The following is a 21,938-nucleotide window of genomic DNA, read 5'->3' as shown; positions in this document are numbered from 1 at the left end:
TAAGATATTATCTATAACGTATGACTCAAAAGACTTAGTAATATTATTAGGTAATAGGCCTGACGCAGAGTAACTATGAGACCAAGAAATATCACAAAGGTTAAAATCCCCTAAAACACATAAGTGATTATCTCCTAATTTACTTAAAACTAGGGACGATATATTGTTAACATGAGCTTTGTAAATTTCTTCCAAGCTGTTCGGCGGTATGTATGATGCAACCAGATATAGAGATCCAGACTGTGGAGAACCACGGACATTGACGCAGATCTGGTCAAGGATGGTATCAGAATTATCTAACATAATAAGGGAGGCATTATACTTGCGTTGGACAGCAATTAGTACGCCACCCCCTCTTGAACGCCCAGTTTTAGTACAATCCCTGTCCTTACGAAAAACGACGAATAGCTTGGGATCGAAGAACTCAGCGTCGAAGAAATCCGAAGTAAGCCAGGATTCAACAATGACAAAAATATCGTACTCCAATTGGCAACTAAATGCTCTCAAAATGTGCGATTTAGTCCTGATACCAGAAGCATTTTGGAAATACACTTTAAGCTGTTTGTTAATTATGTTCTCATTACTGCTGGAAGCTAGGTGAACTGGAGTTGCTTTTCCACTTGAGGAAAAAAACGAAAAGGGCGAACATTCACACCAGCAGGCCACAAGTCTGGCGATAAAATTTTCTCATAAACAGCATTAGTAACGCCAAGCTTAAAGTTGACTTTGGTTATTGAGTCAACAGGTGCATCTTTCTTAACGAGCCCTTTGCATGAAAAATTAGATCGATCAGCCTTCATATGCCTTACCAGGTAGCTAATAATATCATTAGAAGAAACTGACGGCTGAAATGACGATAGGTGAAGCCAAATCATTCCAACGACTCCCAACTCATTATTAGCATTAGAGCCAACGAAATTTGGCATACGACGCTTGAAAACTTCAGTGCTATCTTTCAGCGCAGAAGGGGATAAAGATGCAGGCGTGGAAATAGATGTAGGTGCAGAAGTTGTAATCGAACCGACAGTGCTAGGCTGCTTACGACGTTTGTATGTTTGTTTGGTATTAACATTGATTTTATTACCAGCGCCATCCATACAGGTATCATTAGAGTTATTAGCCTGTGATTTAAGAACCGAAGCAAACGATCTACCACTATTAGCAGAATTATTAACAGAGTTATTCTCATACGTTTGAGACACAGCTGTGGTGGTAGCATTGTTAATAGCTATTGGTACTGAAGAATTATTTTTATGAGCCGAACTCGAATTTTAGAAATTTCTTCTCCAGAAATAATTAGAGAGGGGTAAGAATGAATCCGTCGGGTGTATCGGTTAGTTCGATTGTAGAACCTAAACACATATGATAAGACCCGCAGTGCACGCGGAAGCGACGAAAATCTTTTTAAGGGATCCTCCTGCTTCGACACTTGTGAAGTGTGTGCCTTTAATCCCCTCGCTTCGAGCGTAATGTCGTTTATATCTGCATCCAAGGAAGGCCACTGTTCGACGGATTTGGCTAACCACGAGGGGCCGTGCCACCACAACTTATTCGAGCATAAGTCCTGTGGGTAAGTTCCTCTGCTACCAAGATCCGCGGGATTATCCTTGGAATCAACGTGACTCCAATGCCTAACGCTGAGAGCATCGTGGATCTTTGCCACTCGATTAGCAACAAAGGTGATCCAAGAGCAGGGCCTTTTTCTTAGCCACGCGAGAACGATGGTAGAATCTGTCCAGCAGTATATATTTTCTACTTTTAATGGAAGTTCCTTTAGAAGTGATTGAAGCATATCGACCACCAGAACAGCACCACACAGCTCGAAACGGGGAAGTGAAATGGTTTTGATTGGTGCGACTTTCGTTTTGGCCAATAAGAGATTGGAAGACGTGATTCCCTGATTTTCTACTCTTAAATATATCGCCCCCGCGTATGCCTTTTCCGAGGCATCGCAAAAGGCATGAAATTGGAAAGGTGATTCCTCAGAATAACATACCCATCGCGGAATTTCGATTTCCTCTACAAATTGGTAATTTTCTAAAAATGCTTTCCATTTGGAAAGAGTTTGAGGAGATAAGGGCTTATCCCAGGGAGTACCATCAGACCATATTTGCTGCATAATTATTTTTGCTAGCACCACGATTGGTGCTAGCCAACCTGCTGGGTCAAACAGCTTCGCGTTTCGTATACGTGTCCTGCAACGAGGGAACGTGAATTTTAAAGAAGAACCGATCTGATTTAGCATTCCATCGAATTCCTAATGCCTTTGTCGTACTTGTTTCGTTTAATTCCAAGAAGTCTTTGTCCAAGAGATGCTCTTGCGGAAGATTCCTCAGAATGTCTTTCGAATTTGAGGACCATTTCCTCAAGGAAAAACCAGCGCTGTATAATGACTCGATAAGTTCATCTCGCGCTTTTTAAGCTGTGGCTATATTGTGGAATCCAGCTAATACGTCATCTACGTACATGGAATTCCGGAGCATTTAAGCTGCCAATGGATGTGAATCCTGACAGTCTTGAGCTAATTGAATAAGTGTTCTAATTGCCAAGTATGGCGCGCAATTTATCTCGAAGGTGACTGTTTTAAGTTGACAGTCTTGTATGCTACCTTGCGGGTCATCCCTAAAAATAATCCTCTGATAAGGTCTGTGTTCAGGTTTGACCAGAATTTGACGATACATTTTCTGTATGTCGCTACTCAGAACGAACTTGTACAGCCGCCACCGAATTATAAGAAGAGTTAAATCTGATTGCAGAGCCGGGCCTACATGGAGAATATCATTTAACGAGACACCATTCGAAGAGTTGCATGACGCGTTAAAAACTACTCTCAACTTCGTCGAAGTACTTTCCGGTTTCAGAACCGCGTGATGTGGGAGGTAAAAGTGGCTAGGTGAATTTTCGAAATTTGGGGCTTCTACTCGCTCCATGTGTCCTAATTCAAAGTATTCCTTAACGACGTTGTCGTATTCTTCTTTTAACGAAGGGCATTTTAACAATCTTGTTTCGTTGCGATAAAATTGCTGCAACGCGGTTGGCCGAGATGCACCTAATTTTAAATCCGTGGGATAAAAACTTTTAAATGGCAACGAAACGACATATCTACCATCCGGGTTTCGTATAGTCGTCTTCGAGTACAGCTCTTCACAAAACAAGTCTTCCGATGACTGATGATTCTTCTTGGGTATTTCTTCTAACTCCCAGAATTTACGAAGCTGACTATCTAAATTAAGATCTTCTCCTATTGAGACTTTGGTAGCAAAGCAAGAGACGTGTGCGGTGTCCGATGCCCCAATGACAATCCACCCGAACACGGTCTCTTGAGATAAAAGATTTTTATGAATACTACGTTTCACGCCATCTAACATAACTTTAGGGTATAAATCTCCCCCGATCAGAACATCTATGGGACCGCTTTGTAAAAACTTTGGATCTGCTAAAGGTACTTTTGGCAGTTGGTCGAGAAGTGTCATCGATTGAAGCCGATGGCAAATTACCTGTAATTTGAGGTAATACGAATGCCGAGGCTTATATGAAGAGGTTTGGGTCACGGGGTGAGCCCAAAATAAACGAGCAACTTTTCGCGGAATTGTTGCAAACCTTTTGGTTTAGCCCGGAAATAACCACGTTTGTTTTCAGGAAAGGAAGCTTAAGAAGTTTTCGCAGTCGGTCAGAAATAAACGACGCTTCAGCAGCAGAATCTATTAACGCGCGAGCTATGTATGTTGCGCCCGAATGGCAAATGTGAACCATGGCAGTTCCAAGAAGAGCTGAGGATAAACCTGACGATTTCAGATTATCCTCAGATAACGACATATTTGTATTCGAAGAAGTGGACTGTATATTTGTGTGGAATGCTTGCGCCGCGGTTCCAGCCGTGGTTTCTTTAGAGGGTTGCGCATTGGAAGACACTCTATGAAGTAAAGTGTGGTGTCTATTCTTGCACGTAGTGCAGGAGTATTGACTTTTACAGTCCTTTATAGAACGGCCTTTCGTAAGGCAATTTAGACAGCAGTTGTGCTTTTTTATTGGCGCAAACCTATCGTTTACGGAGAGGGAGAGGAATTTGGTGCATAATCGGAGAGGATGGTGTTGCTTCGGACATAAAACGCAGTTTGAATTTGAAACTTTGGTGGCAAGAGCTACTTTCTTTTGGCCCGCGTTGTTGGTCCAATGTGCCGATGATTTTTGAAGGGTGTTAGGCGACGACGATGTTGTAGAACATTTTACATCCACTATTGATTCCAAAGTCCTGTGCCGTTGCGTGAGGAATGCGTCCATTTGACTCCATCTGGGTAGCGCCGCTTTGTCTTCTAAGGATTGTTCCCACAAACCGAGCTTTGCTTCCGGTAAGCGATTAGAACAATGGAAGATTAGAATTGGATCCCAATTTTCCACCTTGACCTCGTGCATTTCAAGGGCTGATAAGCATCCATTAATGCTACGCTGAAGTTCCTTTAACGCTTTTGCACTTTCAGTCCGAATGACTGGAAGGGAGAAAAGTGTCTTTAGATGGCTGTTGACCAGCACCCGTTTGTTTTCGTACGCCGCTTTGAGATTCGACCACGCCATGTGGAAGCCTTGATTGGCTAGCGAGGCTTTCGCGACGATTTCCTTTGCTTCACCACTGAAGCAAGAAATACAGTTTTTCGACGTCATCTAGTCGCGAATTCTTAATATAAATCGCAGTGAATAGATCGCGGAAGGATGGCCAAGAGACATAATCTCCATGGAATATTTCCGTATCACATGGCGGTAAACGCAGACTATTAGATTGGGTGGCTACTTGGGCAAGGGCTATGACCGGAGCAACGCTTGCTTCGGCCTTTTGAATGTATTCGCTAATACGCGAAATTTATTATTTTATTTATTTTATTGACTGCTTTGCTTTAACCGATTATACTTCCTCGTCATTCTTCAAGGATTGTAGGCATTTTTCATACGCCAACTTTGTGTTCGACCACGAACCGATTACTTCCTGTTTTAAAAGTTCTAGAGACGTTTTTGAATTTTCTTTTAAAAAGGCGCCGTCGAATTGCGCGTTGAATTCAACAACTTGGTCTGAACACCTGGTGAAATAAGTCAAAGCCATACCTCTTGTTTAAAGGACCACGCTCTGTGTGCCGAAAATTAAAAAACGATCGAATAAAATATGACCCGAATACTGAAAACCGTCAAAGGGAATGATAAGCGCCACCAATTAGATATAAATTTGAAAAAATTTCTCAAATTTAATTGAAAGTTAATTTTTGAAAAATTTCCTACGGGGTCAGTGTAAACATTTCCTACTGGGTTGTATGTTCCTACAAATGTGCCTTGTATGTATATGTACGGTATGACAAAGTAGAAAAAAGGCAAAGTCAACAACTGGGCGCTCACAATTGAACTTCCGTGTTATGAGAACAATAAAACAAGGTTAGCTAAACGAAAATTTGTATGTTTGTACCGAATTTACCAATGCTTAGATTTTTATATGAAGAGACCGTGAAAATGGGAGGAAGAACGCGAATTTGATGAGATCGTATGTCGGTCAAATCGCAAACGAGCTAATTTGTTTTTAGCTATGTAAATAGCCGGCAGATATTAATATTTGAGACTAAGGGGGGAAAACGCGAAATATTAAATACTATTCTCTTCGTTTGAGAGATTGGAACTGAAGTTCGGTGTATAAATTAATATGTATGTACGTATGTGAGTGAAACATAAGACGAGAAAATTAATGCTATACCAACAAAGAATGTAATTGGCAGAGATCAATTTACGAAAACCCGACGGGAAAAGCGCGAACTATTTCGAAATAACAAATATCTCCGTATGTATGTTTTAAATTCTCACCCCCAATATTTACTGATTTTTTACGAAAAAGCACAGACAGATATGGTCAGGATAAATGGTGAAACAAACGCGAATTTATGATTGTTTGATGTATGTTATTCTCACAATAAAAACTTTCTCACAATAGAAAACTTTAAAAGATTCGTTTAAATTTGCCCGCAATAGAAATTATAAACTTCTAACAAAGTTAAATGATCGCTTTGCTTTAATTTCTTTGCAAGCACACACTTTTATGACCATATATGTCCGTATATACTAATGTAAATGTTCTACAATATTTTTTGTTGTGCACCCTCGCGAACTTCGGCGAAAGAAAAGAATAACTCACTAAACCAATGTATTACAAATGGATGTATGTATTTAATTTTATTTTGTATTTACACAATTTTTTAAACTTTTGTTTGAGCGAATTTTATTCGGTTAATTTTTTCTTTTCTTTCACTTTTTGTTATGGTCTTTTGTGCACTATTTAATATAAACAATTCAACACGCACTAAGTATATTTTTATTTATTTATTCACTCAAAAATTTATTTTATTTTTTACACGCACCTGTTTTTCTCGTTTTGTGATGTTCTGCTTTATGTTTAGTTCTCCGCTTTGTGTCTCCCTCTCTTTGTTATTTTGAGTATTTGTTGTGCTGCTGATTCTCTGTTCGTATAAATGTTTGTAAGTATAACTTGCTATGTTGCGATGGGCTCGTCGGCTCGAGGACCAAATGTTTGTCTACACAAACAAAATAATATGCCGGTTCGACCTCACGGAAACTCGAAAAAAAATGAAAAGAGCGAAACAAAGAAATGAAACAAAAGAATTAGTAAAATATGATATAAAAAATGGTTAGCTTTATTGAGGAAAAGGAAACCGCATATATGAAGATATATGCGAAAAGGTGTATATGTTACCTTAGCCTTGAAATGCTGCTGTGGAACGCTGTCTCAACTGCTGTCGTAAGTAGAAGACTATATCTCTGCAGTTGAGCGCAGCGTTAACGAACCCTAACTTCGAAAGAGAACCACCGGTAGATTTCCAATCACAGTGCAGCTTTGTGGCGAACAGCTGTGAATGAAGAAACACCAGTGGTTCCCAACTATTGAAGGCGTTTGGCTTCAACACCTACTTTAAATAAATTGAACTTTTATTCTTGTAATTTTTTTTTTTTTTTATATTTCAATTTTGAAGTGATTGTTTCAAAAATTTTCATTCAGTTATAAATTTTTAAAACGAATTGTTAACATACATTTAGGAGTTAACAGTTAAGTGGTATGAATACAAGTCCTTTACAGACAACCACTTTCCTTCCTTCCTGACTGATGCTCGCCAAGGGGAGCGTGGTTTCCTCACTTTTCGGCGGAGGCCGCAAATTTAGCGAGAGAACGTGATCTTATAAGACAGCTCGATCCCGGCGACCCCAAATAAGGGATATAAACCAGCGCATCAGATTGCTTGTGGATGAACACAAGCGGGCGAAATGGGAGGAGCACCTAAGCGGTTGTAACCTCTCTGCCGGTGTAGGTAAGCTTTGGTCCACCGTAAAGTCCCTATCGAATCCTTCTAGGCACAATGACATTGTTTCTATCGCCTTTGGCGATAAAGTGCTGTCGGATACGAAAAAATGCGCGAGCTCTTTTTGCCGACAATATATAATGCATTCTACGGTCGACAAAGTTAGACGGAGGGCCAACAGGGACGGACATAAACATAAATTCAGCGCGTCTCCAATTACCATCACCGCCAAAGAGGTTGGCCCAAAGCAGTGGGCCCAGACGGCATTGCCATGCCGATGCTTAAAAGTCTAGGGAAAGAGGGTTTCAAATATTTAGCGCATGTCTTCAACCTGTCTCTTTCCACTTTCGTCATTCCCGAAAAATGGAAAATGGCCAAGGTGGTCCCGCTACTAAAGCCTGGTAAACCAGCTAACATAGGAGAGTCGTATCGTCCGATATCTCTCCTATCGCCAGTGGCAAAGACGCTCGAAGCCGTTTTGCTCCCTTATTTCCAAGCAAATTTGCAGCTAGCCTCTCATCAGCATGGCTTCAGAAAACTCCATAGCACTACCTCCGCGCTAAATGCCATTAACACCCAGATAAATTGCGGTTTAAATCAAAACCCCCACCATAGAACAGTACTCGTGGCGCTAGACCTATCAAAAGCTTTTGATACGGTCAACCATGGTTCGTTACTGCAAGACCTGGAAGGGTCTACCCTTCCCCCATGTCTTAAAAGGTGAACCGCAAATTATCTGGGGGTCGGCAGGCATCGCTGCAATTTAGAAACGAAACACCAAAACCAAGAATAATTAAACATGGAGTTACTATCGTTTCCTACGCCGATGACTGCACAATAATGGCCACAGGCCTAGGCCCACAGATCAATGAGCTTTGCAACAGAATAAACGGCTGCCTCCCTGATCTCTCCAGTTTTTTCGCCTCGCGAAACCTGGCATTATCACCGACTAAATCCTCCGCGACCTTATTTACAACATGGACGTCCCAAATGTCGACCATTTTGAACATCCGCGTCAATGGCACTACGCTACCGACTGTCCTACACACCAAAATCTTGGGTGTGACGGTTGATCAAGATCTACATTTTGGTGAGCATGCAGCCGCAATTGTACAGAAAATCCAGAGCCGTAATAAAATCCTCAAATCTCTTGCTGGCAGTACCTGGGGAAAGGACAAAGAAACGGTCATTACCACTTACAAAGCAATTGGCCAGCCGATTGAATGCTACGGGTCCCCTATATGGCCGCCAAGCCTAAAAACCACTCACTGGAAGAAAATACTGCTTTCAGAACCGCCACGGGCTGTCTTCTTATGTCCCCAGAACACCATCTGCATAATGAGGCGAGAATACTCCCCATCAGGGAGAGAAATGAGATACTATCCAAACAGTTCCTGTTGAATACCCAGAAACTTGGGCATCCCAACAGACATCTGATTGATGAGCCAACACCGTCCAGGGGCTTAAGGAGTCATCTACGTAAGCATTATGAGGAAATACGGCACCTGAGAACTCAACCGTATGAAGCAAAAAAACACAAGCAGCTCCTCAGTGAACTCCACAAACAGGCGTCGGACCTTTATGCTAGGAATTGCTCGGTGAATCCAGTACTCAAAACTTGCGGAAGAGGAACGCACACTCCCCAGGGAAGCGCGAGTCACTCTAGCTCAACTTCGATCTGGATACTGTAACAGGTTAAACTCTTACCTATCCAGAATCAACCCCGACATACAAAATGTATGCCCTGCTTGCAATGTCTCCCTCTAACGGGAGTCCAAGGAAACTTGCCGTTTCAACAGGGGTGGACCATAAGGAAAGGGGTGTTAGAGGCGTTGGTTTCATATTACAATTGAAGAGATGGTTGGTGTCATGTGGGGACACATTGCAAGCGAGGCATACATTTTGTATGTCGGGGTTGATTCTGGATAGGTAAGAGTTTAACCTGTTACAGTATCCAGAACGAAGTTGAGCAAGAGTGACACGCGTTTCCCTGGGGAGTATGATTTCCTCCTCCGCGAGTTTTGGATAATTTTCGTTAAGTACTGGATTCACCGGGCAATTCCCGGCATAAAGGTCCGACGCCTGTTTATGGAGTTCACCAAGGACCTGCTTGTGTTTTTTCACTTCATACAGCTGTGTTCTCAGGTGCCGTATTTCCTCAAAATGCTTACGGAGATGACTCCTTAAGCCCCTAGGCGGTGCTGGTTCATCAATCAGATGTCTGTTGGGATGCCCAGGTTTCTGGGTATTCAACAGGAACTGTTTGGTCAGCATCTCATTTCTCTCCCTGATGGGGAGTATTCTCACCTAATTATGCAGATGGTGTTCTGGGGACATAAGAAGACAGCCCGTGGCGATTCTGAGAGCAGTATTTTGGCAGGCCTGTAGTTTCTTCCAGTGGGTGATTTTTTAGGCTTGGCAACCATCTCTTTAATTGTAGTGTGGAACCAACGCCTCTAGCACCCCTCACATTATGGTCCACCCCTGTTGAAACAGCAAGTTTCCTTGGACTGCCGTTAGAGGATATTGATGACAATTTGTGAACGGTCGCACTCATTGGATGGGGCGAAGCACTGCTACAACAACAACAACAGCAAAGAGTCAGCCCATTTGCGCCTTGGCAACCACGCCACGCTACCATAATTTCGAAATAGTAAAAGACATCGTTTATTTGGGAACCAGCTCTGAAATCTAACTAAGAATCACTCTTGCCAATAAATGCTTATATGGACTAGTACAATTGAAACGTGAAGTCCTCTCTCGGCCAACGAAAATCATGCTCTACAAGTCACTTATCGTACCATCCTGCTACTTGGTGCAGAAGGATGGACCATGACTACATCAGATGAAGCGGCTCTGGGAGTGTTCGAGAGAAAAGTACTTCGGAAAATATATGGACCTCTACGCTGGCTAGAACATGTGCTGCGGCTAAGAAAGTATTTTTTTTATCGGAACCCGTCTATTTAGGCAGGAAGATGGCGAGTTTTTCACAGTTCATGTGAAAAATGCCCGGTTATTGGGGTGTCCGGTTACTGGAGTACCTACCCTGCTTTAATAAATGTAACTCCCATTCTATGTAAGTATGCGAATCGAATTCGTATTTAATTTTTTTTTTTTTGCCATATTGCTTGAAACCAAACACATGCATAACTTTGGGTGCTCTGCCATAACATTTATTTATTTATTAGTCTACAAATTTAACAATCAATCAGACTAATTATGATTAAAAATAACTTTGGGTGCTCTGCTCATAACATTTATTTATTTATTAGTCTACAAATTTAACAATCAATCAGACTAAATATGATTAAAAATAGAATGTACAAAGGGATCTAAATTTATATTATAGAATATAAATAATAAATATAATAGTTTATCGGGATGGACTGTGAAACCGATCAACTGGAACTGATTATTATTAATGCTGCCGAAATGGACGTGCCCTCAAGCAGCTAGTTGATGTATATTTATCACACAATAATTAGGCCGGCATTGTCTGGAGGGGCGGGAACCAAGCCACTCGCCCAAATCATTGGAGCTGGGAATTAGTGTGGGAGGTTGGAAAGGACGTAATTCAAGCCACCCACCCAAAATTTTTTGTTTAAAATGAAGCAACATAAAGAGAAATGAAATTAAGATTATCGCGGATAATATTAATTTGAAATGGTTCTGCAATCAATGCGCGTTGTCAGATACCAATACGAAGTTTATAGAAATTAAACATCTGATAAATAAGTGCGAAGAAACCAAACTGAAGGCTACTGATGTTAAGCAGATTGTTGAGCAGCTGATTAGTAATAAATGCACTCAAATAAGAACTAGTATTGTTTCGGATTTTACTCATTTCTGGAACATAACATTGAAGTAAAAATTAATGCTATGAAAAATGAAATTATTAGTGAGATTTCTACGGAGCTACAAAAATGTGGCGAAATAGTAAGAAATATGCGCCCAGAGACTAGTGATGGTAAAGAAGGTAGTTCAATGAATTATGCAAAAGCTCTTAAGGGAAATGAAGGCAAAATTGTTATAAAACCTTTAAATAAAAACAAAAAGGCTAAAGAAACGAAGGAAGCGTTAAAAAAGGTGATTGAGCCCACAGCCGGACTAGTTAAAAATGTAAAAGAAATTAATAGAGGAGGAATAGTTCTGGAATGTAAAAATAAAGCTACTTGCGAGCAAGTGCATCAAAAAATTAAAGAGAATATAGGAAAAGATTATGAAGTTCAAAAGCCAAAAGAGAAAAAAGAAATAAAGAAGATTTTTAAAGTGGTAGGGTTAACTGAAAAAATTAGTAGCGAGCGTATTATTGAATGCTTAACGAAGCAAAATGACTGCTTAGGAAAAGAGTTAAAAGTCCTGAAAGTATATGAGAATAGAACCAGCAGAGCGGAAAGCTTCATTGTTTTAGTAGAAACAGACGCTGAAACTTATGAGGCTATTCTGAAAAGGCAAAGAGTAAATATCGAATGGGATACATGTTTGGTGTTTCAACATGTTAGTGTTGTGAGATGTTTAAAATGTTTGGGTTATAGGCACAAGTCAAGCGAATGCACCAATAAAAGAGCATGTGGTAAATGTGCAGGAAATCATGATACGAATGAATTTAGCTCTGAAGTTGTTAAATGTGTAAATTGTTGCGAACTAGTACAAAAACAAGTAAGGACGGGACTGTCTTCGGCTATGCCGAAGACTTCATACCTTTCATGAATGGTGCTGAACAATAATCTTATCCCCTTCGTAATCTCCGAATAATCGGATGTATAAGATAATAAATATCTAGTGAACAGATCTACATACCTTAACGATTTTTAAGATAAATATAAAATAAAAAATAGGTAGGTACTTTGTGTGAGGATGCAAAGTTTCGGGTTTTTTGTGGTCTGCGTGTAAAAACTATGACTACGAATCACGTATTTCAACAATATATGACGTAGACGTAACTATTTGATGAAATGTTATGAATTTTGAAGCATCTAGCCGTAAAAAAGGGGCAAAAAAATACAGTTTATATGGGGTATATAATATATGTACCACCGATCTCTATGATTTTTTCAGACAACAATATATGCTATATACGTAAGCATTTGGTGAAATTTGAAGCTTCTAGCTGTTAAAACGGGGCAGAAATTGCGCAAAGTTTCTTATCTGAACAATCGGTTGTATGAGATATGTTCCACCGATCTCAATTATTTTTTCAGACAACAATATATACTATACACGTAAGCATTTGGTGAAATTTGAAGCTTCTAGCCGTAAAAAAGGGGCAAAAATGACAGTTTATATGAAGTATATAATATATATACCACCGATCTCTATGATTTTTTCAGACAACAATATATGCTATATACGTAAGCATTTGGTGAAATTTGAAGCTTCTAACTGTTAAAACGGGGCAGAAATTGCGCAAAGTTTCTTATCTGAACAATCGGTTGTATGAGATATATACTATGTATACCACCGATCTCACTGATTTTTTCAGACATCAGTATATGCTATACACGTAAGCATTTGGTGAAATTTGAAGCTTCTAGCCGTAAAAAAGGGGCAAAAATGACAGTTTATATGAAGTATATAATATATATACCACCGATCTCTATGATTTTTCCAGACAACAATATATGCTATATACGTAAGCATTTGGTGAAATTTGAAGCCTCTAGCTGTTAAAACGGGGCAGAAATTGTGGAAAGTTTCTTATCTGAACAATCGGTTGTATGAGATATATTATACTATGTATACCACCGATCTCAATGATTTTTTCAGACATCAATATATGCTATACACGTAAGCATTTGGTGAAATTTGAAGCTTCTAGCTGTTAAAATGGGGCGGAAATCGCAAAAAAAATATATATATACTATATATATATATTATATATATCACCGATCTCTATGATTTTTTGACAACAATATATACTATATACGTAAGCAATCGGTGAAATTTGAAGCTTATAGCTGTTAAAATGGGGTAGAAATTGCGAAAAGTTTCTTATCTGAACAATCGGTTGTATGAGATATATACTATGTATACCACCGATCTCAATGATTTTTTCAGACAACAATATATGCCATATACGTAAGCGTTCGGTGAAATTTGAAGCTTCCAGCTGTTAAAATGGGGCTAAAATTGCGAAAATATATATATATACTATATAAACCACCATATATATACTATATATACCACCGATCTGTATGATTTTTTCAGACAACAATATATGCTATATACGTAAGCATTTGGTGAAATTTGAAGCTTCTAGCTGTTAAAACGGGGCAGAAATTGCGCAAAGTTTCTTATCTGAACAATCGGTTGTATGAGATATGTTCCACCGATCTCAATTATTTTTTCAGACAACAATATATACTATACACGTAAGCATTTGGTGAAATTTGAAGCTTCTAGCCGTAAAAAAGGGGCAAAAATGACAGTTTATATGAAGTATATAATATATATACCACCGATCTCTATGATTTTTTCAGACAACAATATATGCTATATACGTAAGCATTTGGTGAAATTTGAAGCTTCTAGCTGTTAAAACGGGGCAGAAATTGCGCAAAGTTTCTTATCTGAACAATCGGTTGTACGAGATATATACTATGTATACCACCGATCTCAATGATTTTTTCAGACATCAATATATGCTATACACGTAAGCATTTGGTGAAATTTGAAGCTTCTAGCCGTAAAAAAGGGGCAAAAATGACAGTTTATATGAAGTATATAATATATATACCACCGATCTCTATGATTTTTTCAGACAACAATATATGCTATATACGTAAGCATTTGGTGAAATTTGAAGCTTCTAGCTGTTAAAACGGGGCAGAAATTGTGGAAAGTTTCTTATCTGAACAATCGGTTGTATGAGATATATACTATGTATACCACCGATCTCAATGATTTTTTCAGACATCAATATATGCTATACACGTAAGCATTTGGTGAAATTTGAAGCTTCTAGCCGTAAAAAAGGGGCAAAAATGACAGTTTATATGAAGTATATAATATATATACCACCGATCTCTATGATTTTTTCAGACAACAATATATGCTATATACGTAAGCATTTGGTGGAATTTGAAGCTTCTAGCTGTTAAAACGGGGCAGAAATTGTGGAAAGTTTCTTATCTGAACAATCGGTTGTATGAGATATGTACTATGTATACCACCGATCTCAATGATTTTTTCAGACAACAATATGTGCAATATACGAAATTATATGGTGAAGTTTGTAGCTTCAATCTGAGTAAGGTATTACAAAAATCCTCTTTTTCTGAAAAATCGGTTGTATGGAGGATATATGTATGCTATAGTGGTCCGATCCGGCCGGTTCCGACAAATGTCTAATCGGACACCCAAATACACCCGCTCACCAAATTTTATCAAGATATCTCAAAAATTGAGGGACTAGTTTGCATACAAACAGACAGACAGACAGACGGACATGGCTAAATCAACTCAGCTCTTCAACCTGATTATTTCGGTATACTTAATGGTGGGTCTATCTATTTTCCTTTAAGGACTTACAATTTTGGGTTTCGTGACGAAATTAATATACCATTTCATTTTCATGAAAGGTATAAAAAGTAATTGACGGTGATGTGAACCATTCAGCATTTAGTCTGGATTGTCCATACCATTTCATTTTCATGAAAGGTATAAAAAGTAATTGACGGTGATGTGAACCATTCAGCATTTAGTCTGGATTGTCCGGCATTTAAAAAATATTTAAGTGCCAAAAACAGGACAAGAGTGTAGCAACGAATCTTAAGGGCATTTAGTTGTATTTATTTAAATGTAAGCAGTATCACAGCCAACAAGGGTGAGCTGGAGAAAGTAGTCGAAACTTCGATGCCACACTTAATTTTATGTTCGGAGACTGTGTGACTGAAAATATTACAAATCGAGAACTGCAAATAAATTCATATAGTCTGATTAGGTGTAACTCTCATAGTAGGCACACTGGAGGTGTCATAATCTATGCCCATAAATCAATTGAGTTTAAGACTAAGATTAATTACTCTTGCGACAGGAATATTTGGTTTCTACTGTTAGAAGTGCAAAACATCACTCCAAAATATCAAATAGGTGTTACATAGTGATGCAGATTTTATTAGGTATCTTAGCGAAATATTAAACAGCCATTACCAGGATGAGAATACTGTAATTATTGGAGACTTCAATATTAATATGTATAGAACTACAACGTATAGCTAACAACTGATAGAGTTATTTCAATCCTGGTCTATGTCAAAAAATATATTTCTATACAAGAAAGTCAGAAGATGTTGAAACTATGATAGATCTGCTGTTTACAAACAGTAACAATATTAAATGTAAAAGAGTGGATATGCATAAAATCTCGGATCACGAAACTATATCTTTTACAATAAACCTTGAAAAATCTTTAAGAATGCGCTTGAAAAAGTCTATTGTGTCTTGGGAAAATTATTCAAGTTAAAATCCAGTTCACCTTTTAAGTACCTATAACTACTCTGAAATCTCACAGTTAGAGCTTAATAATAAAGTCACATTTTTACAGCTATATTGGCAAATGCTATAAATAGCCTCACTTATCCTAAAGAAATAAGTGTTAAATTAATGAACAAACGGTACGATAGTGAGTTAGCTAGTCTAAACAGGCAAAAATACAATATATATAAATCTGCAACAGAAACGGGAGATTGGCAAAACTATCAAGTTATTAAGCATCAATATAAACGTTTAGTGAGAGTCAAAAAGGTAGAATACATGGAGCGCAAAATCATCGCTAATATGAGAGATAGTAAAGCAATGTGGAACCATCTCAAAAATTGTATAAGTATGTCGAAGACTAGAAATGCCATAAATAAAATCTCAATTGATGACACAATTTACACAGCTGAACGTGAAATTGCTCAATCGTTAAACAATTATTTTATAGACAGCATCACAGAAATCAATTCAAAAATAGAAGTTGTTGATAGGGAGTTTCCCACAGGCCAGGCAATTACAAACAGTTTTAAGTTTGTTGAAATAGATACGGATGAAATAATAAGAATTGGCAGAAGTCTTAGTTATAAAATAGGCGGAAATAATCTTCTAGCGGAAGGAGTCATAAAAGATGCGATAATATATTGTGGGTTTTTTTACATGCAAATAATCAACGAGAGTTTGAAAATGGGGTGTTTCCAGACTTATGGAAAACTTCTACAGTTGTGCCAATAGAGAAAGTGGCGAATACAATTAGAGCCGATGAGATGAGGCCCATAAACACATTACCGAATGAGGAAAAAATACTCGAACGAGTGGTAAAAAAGCAATTAGTGCAATATCTATAATCGAACCAAATATTAATCCCGCAACAATCTGGCTTTAGGAGAAAGTGCTCTAAATCTAGTCATTGCCCGTTGGAAAGAAGAGTTGAATTGCAATAAATACATCATAACTGTTTTCTTATTTCTAAAATTTTGATGTTGCTTTGCCCGGGTGTGAACCCAGAGCATACGGTGTGGTAGGCGGAGCACGCTACCATCACACCACGGTGGCCGCCGGATCAGTATTAGCGCCTATATTATTTAATATAATATAATATATATGATATTTCAAAATGTATAAAGTATTGTGATATCAATCTTTTAGCGGATGATACATTAATAATGACAAGCGGTGGAAATGTGAGCAAGATGGCTGCAAAGCTACAATATGATTTGGATGACATATATAAGTGGCTGTGTTTGAACAAGCTTAAACTTAATATAAGCAAAACAAAATTGATGGTCATATCGAGAAGAAATTTCTATGTAAATGACCTTAATAACATAAATATAAACCATCAAACTATAGAAAGAGTATCAAGTATTAAATATCTGGGTATTAAAATCGATGAAAAATTAAGTTTTAATGATCATGTCGATTACACAGTCAGCAAAATTGCAAAAAAGGTATATTTTATGCAACGCACTTGCAAATTTCTAAAGAGAAAGTACAAAATAATGGTATACAGAGCAATAATTGAACCTCTTTTAAATTATTGCCCAACCATATTTTTTATAATGAATGATAGCCAAATTTATAAATTGCAAAAGCAACAAAATCGAGCAATGAGATTCATTCTTCTTAAGCGCTAAGACACGCCCATCAGGGACATGTCGGCTCTTAACTGGTTAAGTGTTAAACAACAGTACTTTTATTACACAATGATGTTTGTTAAAAACATTGTTGATGGTACCCTACCAGACTACTTAAGGGTCAATATAAAGTATGGCAATGATATACACAACATAGACACTCGTAGAAGAAATGATTTTAAATTATCTGCGTTCAGATGTGAGTCAGATAAATGTAATCTTTATTACAAAGGGCTAAAAAGTTTTAATGAATTACCAAATAACATTAAGCAATGCAATAGCATAACTAAATTTAAAAGAAATTTGTTTGAATATTGTAAAACTATTCTTACTTCTTATTATAGCAAAGAGTTTATCTCATATTTATAAATAATTGTTTCTCTCTCTCTGCAGTTATAAATATTTTTCCCCTTTTTTTTATGTTTTACTTTTGTTTCCGTTTACTTTTAAAACTTATTATGAATAATGAAAGCATATGCTTTATCCCTTGAGTTCCTATATGCTTAAGTTACTTGTAATTAGTTTTAAGCCTACTCTGTAGAAATTGGTTTTGATTTAGACTCAATAGAGTCGTAATAAAAAAATAAATAAATAATTCATTGCAAATGGCAAGATAAGACTGAAACATAAACTAACAACGTTAAATGACTGCTATTTTCACATCAAACGTAGTCTCCTAGCACCGTTTCTGAAAATCCACTAATTACAAAATTCGTTGATTTAGCGTGGTTTTAATCATATACCGACTGCTGAGTGGAATATCACCATATCTCGGCCATCGTTTCGAAAACCCTCCAATTTCAGAGTTGGTTTCAAAAACGCCTTATCTCAACTAAGATATTTGATATGTTGAAAAGTAATTACTTTGCTTACTATCAACAATCTTCTACAGCAACAAAATGGATTTTTTTTTGTCCATAAATTTATCTAATTTAATTAATCACTTTTTTCGCTTTTGTACAGTTTTAAAAAACTACTTTATATTATTTTGCCTACAGATAATAAACCTGTGTTTGGAGAAACACCTTCGATATTCGGTAATTCCAACACCATGCTTTCTAAATCAACTAATTGTACAAGATCCGAGACTGATAAATCAAGATTAATTTTCGGTAATACTAACAACTCCATGGGGGTCCAGTTTGGAGCTAAGACTGTTTTCGGCACTGTCGATAAGCCGATTTTTGATGGTAAAAGTACTCCAACAACTACTTCCATATTTAGCAGTGCATCAAATTCCACTTCAAATGCACAAGAGGGCACTTCATTTGGTGGATCATCATTTACTACTTTAGCAAATACGGAGAGTTCTATTTTTGGTTGTAACAATACAACTACAATGAACTTTCGTACAGGCAATTGTTCTAACAACAGCATTTTCCAAGAACAATCTACAGTCGCACCAAGTTTTGCCGATCTATCTATTAAAGCGGGTATAATTGATTTTGCAAGCTTAGCGGCCAAAGCAAGGTCTGAATCGACAAGTAAATCGGATGATAAACCAGGGTCAGGTGGCTTTGTTGGCCTTACAGACCAGGACGCCTTTTCCAGTTTTGCAAAGTCGAACGTAAATATATCGAAAGTTAGCAAAGAAAACGATAAAGCTGCTGGTGATGATGAAAATTATGATCCACATTATGATCCTATAATTGCGTTACCAGATGAAATTCAAGTGAGCACTGGGGAGGAAGAGGAAACTAAATTATTTGGCGAACGTTCGACCCTTTTCCGTTACGATAGTGTTACGAAGGAATGGAAGGAGCGCGGTAAGTTAACATATTTGGCATTTTTCGCATTTTTTATTTCTTAACTTTTTAAGGAGTTGGCGAGCTTAAAATTTTGCAACACAAAACCAAGCAAACATATCGTATGGTTATGCGGCGCGAACAAATACATAAATTGGTATTGAATCACGCAATTGGGTCAGATTTTAGTTTTAACAATATGAATAACAATCCCAAAAGTTTCATTTGGGCAACAATGAATTACGCTGAGTCATCTGAAGGCGAATTGGAAAAACTGGCAGTACGGTTTAAGAACGTCGATGTGGCGAACTGTTTTAGGGAGAAGTTGAATCAGTGCATTGAAGCCACGCAACATCGCGCAGAGTAGTACACTTTTAATAAAATATACAGCATTCCTCATGATTTTCATTAACATTATTAAAGCATGTTTTTTTTTATCTTTCATAAGTTGTTCCTATTGTAATTGTCACCTTTACTGAGCGTTCTCTTTACCTATGTTTTAAACTACGGCAAAGAAGTCAGATATGTAAATTTTTTGTTAAATCAGTTTTCTAATTTGTGCTAAAAATTAACAAAATTTAGTAAGTGAAACTATTGGATTTGTTTGAAAAAATAACACTTATTTTTACATTATACTTACAAAAATACACCTTACTACATTACAGAAATTGCATAACCTTTTGATATTTTTAATTGTTTCTTATCTTTACTTATGTAACATAAAATTGTAGAACTGAACCCAAATCAACAGTTTTTAGAATTTTTGTGCGTCCGTCTTTCTGTATGCTTATCACTCAGAAAGAATTGCAAATCTTAAATTGAATTTAAGAAACCATTTATTGTGCTTCAGTTACGTGCTTGTTTTTATTGGCTGGACTGTTCATTGTTTCTCGAAAGAATGCCGTCTTAAGCTTTTTAGCGTTACTGTACAGTCCCCTCCGACCCATTCAACATCTCTCTCTAATTCCCAGAAAACGCCGTTTCTAGCGGTAGAGAAATATTGTAATGTTACATTAGAACTCTAATGTACATCTCTAATCGAAAACTAGGTTAGAAGTCAATTAGAGAACGATTCGAGAAACACTAGAAATGCGATGTTGTCGCAGTGAAAAATCGTGAAAAGTTGTGCCGCCACCGACTGTTATAAATATTGGTGCGGCGGCGTTCGGCGAGTTAAAATATTTCCTTTAAGACTGTCTAGGCCATTTATTGATTGAAGTTTGTTCTATATGGTTGAAAGGTACAATTTCCGTTGCCAATATGTACCTAAAATCCACCTACGAAGCAATTATCGGCCGCTTGCATGCTACTCGTCCCCGATATTGTAGCTAATCACTGGAAGAAAATATAGGTTTGCCAAAACATAGCTCTCAGAATTGCTACGGGTTATCTTCTTATGCCCCCAGAACACCCCCTAAACAGTGAGGCGAGAGTACTCCCCGTTAGGGAGAGAAATGAAATTATGTAATGTAATGTATTTATTTATTACGGCTTTCCTAAGCCTAACTTAAATCTATTTTACATGTTTATAATTGTCTTCTGGACTATGCAATCTATAACAGCACTGGTCGACGGCCAAAATTTACCAGAGACGCCGTTAGGAAATTCGTATAAAAAACCACCCCCTGATTTCGAAAATCGAGTTCATTTTTGATTCTATGGTACCGTTTTTGGGATATTTGCAATTTACCGTTATTCGAAAAAACCAAAAAGATGGCTCCCTTTAATTACGTATATTTCACAAACGGGTCAAGCAATTGCAAACTAGTTTACAGAATTGGAAAGACGATAAAATTTGCTATAAATGCATCATACATTGTTTTTTGCTCAACCATATAGTTTTCGAGATATTAGCTCGTCATTTCAGATTTTTGTTTTTTTTTTTATGAAAAAAATTACTTTTTGCGAGGGCAGCATTCCAAAACCACAACTTTTTTTCAAATATTTTTTATTTACGTAAAGCTCTGTTTAATTAGAAAAAAGATAAGCTATCATAGAATAAAATCGATGCAAAACTACGTAAGTTATAAGCGATCAAATAAAAATACCCAGGTTGCGCAACTTCAATGTATGTATACAGACATATATTAAAGGTATAAAGTGCAAATGGGATATTATCCGGATAAACGAATAACACCATAACAATGATAATACTTTTTCTTTAAATAAATCAAAAAGTACTTTTAATACTCGAATTGTTTTATAATAGGTAGAGTGGTTGCATCGAAAGAAAGAGTGGGTGGGTTCGAAAGCTGCTGTAGGCATGTAGTTATAAACATGTATTTCCGTCACTTATGGGTAAGTATGCAGGTAGATTTTCAAAATTATTAGACACAGAAAATTTTTAAAGCCTACATCTAAAGCAGGTATTATTTTCTTTTCCCGGCTTCGTATAAAAAGGAACCTTTCTGTCTAGGTAAGATTTGATTTTTTAAATTTTATTCTTGTTCCGAGTATAAATATGAGTTAGTGCGCCTTGAAACTTCATAACATCTAACATCTGCAAGGCTCGCCGGAGATAGTTCAGTTCGTAAGTCAAATTTCAAAACCGTTATTTAGTAAAAAAAATAAAATGAGTAAAAGGACGCGAGAATTTGAGTGTAATAACGATCCAGATATGTTCTGTTTCATGTGTGGCCAATATACTATCATAAGGCGACGACGAGTGTTCTCAGATCATATCAAAACTTTATACTCCAAGTATTTTGGCATTGAGCCTAAAAATGCTGAAAAACCATGGA

At 37.4% G+C, this 21,938-nt stretch overlaps 1 protein-coding gene across 1 annotated transcript in view; it reads left to right on the top strand.

The window, feature by feature from the left end:
* Nup358 (Nucleoporin 358kD) overlaps positions 1-19,873 on the top strand; it is a 233,915-nt gene extending 214,042 nt beyond the window's left edge. Inside the window, exons 6-7 of the mRNA XM_067759833.1 lie at positions 18,451-19,218; positions 19,272-19,873. Coding sequence (XP_067615934.1) covers positions 18,451-19,218; positions 19,272-19,564 — 1,061 coding nt within the window. The 3' untranslated portion in view covers positions 19,565-19,873. The remainder of the gene's footprint in view (positions 1-18,450; positions 19,219-19,271) is intronic.
* Positions 19,874-21,938: the final 2,065 nt, after the last annotated feature.

This window comes from Eurosta solidaginis, chromosome 1 (genome assembly GCF_040869045.1).
Source record: "Eurosta solidaginis isolate ZX-2024a chromosome 1, ASM4086904v1, whole genome shotgun sequence".
NCBI classification, from domain to species: domain Eukaryota; kingdom Metazoa; phylum Arthropoda; class Insecta; order Diptera; family Tephritidae; genus Eurosta; species Eurosta solidaginis.
This window is presented reverse-complemented; position numbering and strand designations above follow the sequence as displayed.